This window comes from Coregonus lavaretus, assembly GCF_964263955.1.
Source record: "Coregonus lavaretus genome assembly, chromosome: 3".
Lineage (NCBI taxonomy): Eukaryota > Metazoa > Chordata > Actinopteri > Salmoniformes > Salmonidae > Coregonus > Coregonus lavaretus.
The window spans coordinates 67132869-67138868 of NC_139990.1; the positions used below are offsets into that span (position 1 = coordinate 67132869).

At 43.0% G+C, this 6000-nt stretch overlaps 1 protein-coding gene across 1 annotated transcript; it reads right to left on the reverse strand.

Annotated features, from left to right (window-relative positions):
- Positions 1–106: 106 nt before the first annotated feature.
- Positions 107–5687, reverse strand: LOC311109744 (free fatty acid receptor 2-like). The gene is made up of 2 exons (XM_084152718.1): positions 5615–5687; positions 107–1202 (listed from the first exon to the last, which is right to left on the reverse strand). Exon 2 carries the CDS (start codon positions 1199–1201, stop codon positions 191–193), a length of 1011 nt encoding a protein of 336 aa, XP_084008844.1. The 5' UTR covers position 1202; positions 5615–5687; the 3' UTR covers positions 107–190.
- Positions 5688–6000: the final 313 nt, after the last annotated feature.

A 6000-nucleotide genomic window follows, 5' to 3' on the forward strand; every position in this document is an offset into this window, starting at 1 on the left:
CACTATAACAGGGGTGTCAAACTAATTTAATGGAGGGCCTGTCTGCAGGGCTTTGGTTTTTAAGACATAGACAACCAGGTGAGGGGATTTCTTTACTAATTAGTGAACTTAATTAATCAATCAAGTACAAGGGAGGAGTGACAACCCGCAGACCATCTGCCCTCCGTGGAATGAGTTTGACACATGTGCACTATAAGGAGCTGTCATTGGAGCTTGGCGTGCTGTCCTTCTGAGTTCTGGAGCAGAACAACAGGTGGCAGTAGAGAGCCTTACGGCAGCAGCACAACCCCTGCACCCTCTCCACCAGGCTCTTCAGGAAGAGGTGGATGGTACCCCTGAGGGCCGACGAGGAGAAGTAGAAGATGATGGGGTCCAGGCCGGCGTTGACGGTACTGGACAAGAGCGCGTCCACCCGCCAATCGGGACTCTTCCAGTTGACGAAGCCCACTACGTGTGACAGGTTATAGGGCGCGAAGCAGACGATGAACACCAGCAGGGTCCCCAGAGACAGGCCGATGGCCCGCTGACGTTTCTTGGGGTTGATGCTGGGCAGCTGAGCGAGGATCCGGATGAAGTTGATGTAGCAGAAGCAGCAGATGAAGAAAGGTACACAGAATAGAACCAGGAAGAGCTCCAGACGGACAGGTATCAGGACCTGCAGCTGCTCCGGGGTGAAATCCTCGTAACACACGTCCAGTTCCGAAGGGTCTGTCCGGGTGGCATTGGGATGTTCAAAGTATTGCATGATGTAGACGATACTGATGTGCGCCATGGAGATCGCCCAGAAGAAGACGCTAGCCACCGTGGCATACAAAGGCCGTCTTTTGAGTTTGTACTTGATGGGAAAGGCCACCCCCAGGTAGCGTTCAACACTGATGGCGGTCAGAAAGAAGGTGCTGTTGTAAATGGTTGTGTAGAAGACGAAGTTGGTCAATGGACACAGGAACTGGGGCATGTTCCATTTCATGTAGTCCGCCGCCTCTTTGATCTTGAAGGGCAGGAAGAGCAGGAAGAGGAGGTCCGAGATGGTCAGGTTGAGGAGCAGGATGTCGATGGGCATGGCTTTCTGCCTCACCTTCTTGCTGAAGGTGTAGAAGGCCACAACATTGGCAGGGAGTCCAATCAGGAAGGTGATGATGTAGACTACCAGCACCAGGCTGCTGTGGCCGTATCTTTCCATGACTTCCTTCTCAGACAGCATTCTGCAAAAGAGGAAGGATATAGACAATGAGCCAATGTTTGCGTTAGCTAATGCAGGTACTCAATCTGGGGTCAATTCAGGATATGCATAGTTAGTCAGTGAAGGTGTACATAGAATTGCACACAAAGGTTGAATTCACTCACAAGGATGGTTACAATGGGTGTGATGCAATTGGTTAACAAAGCCATGTCATTATGTGTAACAAGAGTTTCTTTGAGTCTATGGTTGTCTATGGCAAGTCTATGGTTGGACTCTACAGTAGACAAATTGAGGTATACAGAGCAAACGTCAACATCGTTATGGTCCTCAAGCAGGGGACTTGTTGGCAAACCCTGCCCCCTTTCCAAACTAGCAAGACCTTGCCTCTGTAGGCACAGTGCATTGAAGCCGTTAATTGTGGCAAACGAGGTACGCATCACAACAATAAAGGGTGCGGTCTGTTTGTGCTTCACAGCCTTGAGTATCCCAGATGCCTCTCAGCTAATCCCAGTGTTAATACCCAGCGCACGCATGAACCCCTAAGCTTCCTTCTATTCATGGTGGAGCAAACTAACAACATAATACTCCCATCATGACACAAGTATTCAGTGGCTGGTAAGCCAAAAGGACGGCATTTGAAGAGTGACTTTAATTTCTATAGAGCGAGGGGTTATTTGGTTCCCAAACACACTTCCACAAAATATCTGTTGAAATGATAGTCACATGTTTTTGGGCAAGCAGTGTTATCAATGATGACCTCTGCACTGACAATATTACGATTGTGATCAGAATAGGAATTCAGAAGAAGCTAAATAGATTTTCTGATTTTCCATACTTTCCTGCTCACTCCAATTCAACAACTTGATGACAAGTGCATGTCAATACGGTAATATTATGTCAATGTCAATTACATGGGGAAGAATGTAACCAAGGTAAATAATGACTTGTGAGAACTGGATCCTATTTTTCTAACCAACCTTGGGAAAGACTGATTAACACGAACATGAACACGGTCGTCTACTTCTCATTTTCTTTCCCAACACTGACTCAACAATACTTTTGCAATCAATTTCTACTAAAACACACCCCTTGGAGGAAGGGTATAATTATTAAAAACTGGGTCATGTGAACTTCAATTGTTTACAGAAGCCCAAGTTCTCCAGAAGGGTATATGGTATCTAAATGACAATAAACACGAGAAGAAACATGGCTTCAGATGTTGAAAACACATCTCAGTTATCTTGGGAATGGTGCCAAGACATACACCTGCAGGAAGGAGGTAGCCGGCTTTTATTCGTTTATCTGGTGTTGCCGAGGAGTCGTCGAGGTGTTGTAAACCCTCAACTGATAAAACGGCTGTCTAGCGGATGCATTTTGGTCTGGGAGCTAGCTTGTTATGAGAAACCACCACGCACTGGACATGTGGCTGATCATGTGAGGGTAAATGTTTGAGGTTCCATGAGGTTTCTCATTCATTTGACAGCTTATTTCTTTAATAAGATAGGATAAGAAATGTAACATGACGCGTGGTGTAGTGTACAGAGCGAGATTTGGTGGAGTGTGCTAGCTCAGTGGTCACCAACCCTGGTTTGGGAACTACTGTGTCTACAGGCCTTTCTCCGCCAGCACAGCCCTAACACATTGTTTTTAACAAATCAACTACTCACCAAGACCTTGATTGAATAAGGTGTGTTAGCGCAGGGTTGGAACAGAGAGAGTTTCACCTGGTCACTAATGATAAACAATGCTCACATTGACAGAACCCAACACTTTAAATGCAGCTCATCATTACAGAGGTACTATAGCAATAGAGATTTTACTCAAAATGACACAATTTTACGGAGGGTGATTGGCGAGACAGTGATGCCCATTAGGATAGCAACCATTAGACTGGAACATCACACACTCATTCCCAAAGGATAAAAAAACTCTAAGAGTTTGCAGTAACCAGTAGCGACCCGTCATTCAGAGCCCCACATTTTGCAGCTTAAAAAAATTATAAACAAATAAAATGGGTGGGGGGGTTGCCTGTTTTTCATTTTATTTTTTTCATTAATACGTGTCACATATCAGTTTGCAAACAACGTAAAAAACTTTTAAAAATCATTGAGTTAATAAAGCCACCATACAAACATGGTCTCTTTTTTGCTTTCTTGAGTAAGGCAGCTCCAAAATGCAGGTGTTTCAGACTAGCTCAGTGCTTTCTGTTGTGATGGGCCAGCGGAAGATACGGAGCGTAGGGGTTGGTAATGTTGTCTAGTTGTGCCGTGATTGGCTCAGGGTTCTGTCGCTCATTGGGACACTATGTCACTGCCAAATCTAAGGGTAGAGCTCGAAAATTCAAGCCCCTTTTGTGCTGCCATAGAGTTACATTAGAAGTGCCCATCCAAGAAGGCTCAAGGTCATTGGCCACAGATAAAATGAAGTAAAATCACGTTATACAATAGCTTTGATTGGACTGATCATGTCAACATCATACTTTCAAAATCTTAGCTAGCAGTCATCATCATGAATCAATCTACTGGCAAATCCTTTTTAATCCTTGTCATAAGAAGATAAATAATGAAGAGAAATTATAGATAAAACGTATCGGTGCTCATCGGCCATTGGACATAAACATTACACAACAAGTTGGAAATCGCAAATTCAACAATGAGTGGTTTGGAAGGAATCAGTGGCTAACTGCAAGCATTGCAAAGCAATCACTAGCCTGCTATTCAGTGGAGTGGGTGTGTGGTCCCAATTCTGGGTTTAAGGGTCTCTTTTCCAAGCTTAAAATGATAAACATTCAACATTGGCCATGCTGTCAATCCAGCATGATTTCTGCCGCGCTCAAAACAACTGTTAACTCGGAACTGGGAAATCTGACTTCAGTGAGTTCAAGACAACTGGGAACTCGGGAAAAAACAAGCTCCGACTGGCAAAATATGTTTTGAACGGTCATCCAACTCTGAATTGTAAGTCAGGAACTCGGGCCTCTTTCTAGAGCTACGACCTGAAGATCACTGACGTCATCATGATTCGACCTTGTTTTTTTCTGAGTTCCTAGATGTCTAGAAAGCACCATAAATCCAGAGAATGCCAGACTTTGATGACAAAGTTTGATGACAAAATTTGCCCACGAAGGACCGTCGCGCCACCTTCCTGTTCAAGTGAGCACAGCACAACAAAGTGAGTCCAAAAATGTATTGTATGTTGCTGCATAAATGATGTAATATGCCAGGGAGATATGTATACTGTAGCTAAGAAAGTAATACTAAGTGTATGTTGTGTAGTAAGCTGTTAGTAGCCCATGTGCCTCACCCTAATAATTTGGTCTATTTTCCCCTCTTAATTTCGCCTACTGTTATGACTTGGTGGTGCCTTTAACCTGTTTTAGAAAAATATAATCATTGAATATTGTAAGAGCTTTCATTGTCTGCTTTTATGCCCCCTTTATTTATCCTACGGTTCTGACTTGGTGTATAGGGAGAATACGGTAAGAACAGCCCATGTTCTGAATTCTGTCACTGTACATTTCAAAAGTGCTGAACAAATAGTTATATTGAGTATGTCCATCCTTGCTCGCTCATTAATGTCTTAATCGAAATCACGGATTGCCTCTTATCCGCTTGTCGACCCCTTATGCCATAGTTTGTACATCTCAATTGTCAGTAAAAACCACATTTGTTTAAGCAAGTCAGCAATAAAAGCTATGTTTTTTTTAAAGGCAGTAAATGAGGCTGAAGGAACTGTTTCGCTGACAGACAAGGCTCCTCTGATAGCCAGGTGTAGCAGTGGTAACGTGTTGGAACTGCTGTTGGGACAGCTTTATGTAGGCGCTAACAGTTTGTGGGCACCGTTTGTCACCGCTATAGTGCAATTAATGTTTTGTTTAGTGTTGCGTTGTGTAGTGGCTTTGCTGGCATGCATCCCCACCCCGCAAAAAAATGGTTTGCCCCACCAAGATTTACATGCTAAAATCGCCACTGGCAGTAACCATGACAATTTAGACAGAGTGTAGTACAGACACAGAACAGAACAGAACATACCTATACCATCTCATTACTCAAATGGATATGTGAAAAGGTTGATTGCTCAGCAAATGTTTATATTTTATATATTCCTAAAGCAAAAATGTAACTCTTAACTGACACTTAAATTGGTCGTAAAAAGTACCATCTTCTCAACAGAAATAAGTCCTGTATGAGTTCACTATGCTTGGAACACATGCCTTGAAAAATGTTCAAATATTTATATTTTGTTACATGGTAAGTATTTCATATTTACCTTAGATGTAACAGATTTCAAAAGGCTTACAGGTATTTTGTGTTTTAGTATGTCTTCCTTGTGAAATATATAAAAGCATTGTCTATCTACTTTGCCAACATTTACATAAAAGCTCCTGATAATAGCACAAGAAGCATGATATCAAAAGAGTTCCACTGTACATACCTTAGTCAGCAAACACACACAGACACACACGCACGTCTCCTGGTCAAATGGTCAAATGGTGAGTAAGCTTGGCTCCAAATGAACTGTGCTGTTAATGGCAATGTCTCAATTTGACGTACTTGATGTCACGTACTGCAGCTCATACTAAACAGGGAAGAAGATGCACATGTTCCTTTTTTTTGGGTGGGGGGGAACTCTCCATTTGGCTCACACTTTATTTGGATAGTCCACAACATATAATCTATCTGTAGATGCTCAAACTATCAACAAACTCTCAACTGCAACTCTGTTGATATGCGACAGCTTACTCAGATTACAGTTCGGGTTAGGTTTAGGGTTAGAGTTCGGGTTAGGGTTAGAGTTAGGATGTGAGGCCTGGAAGCTGA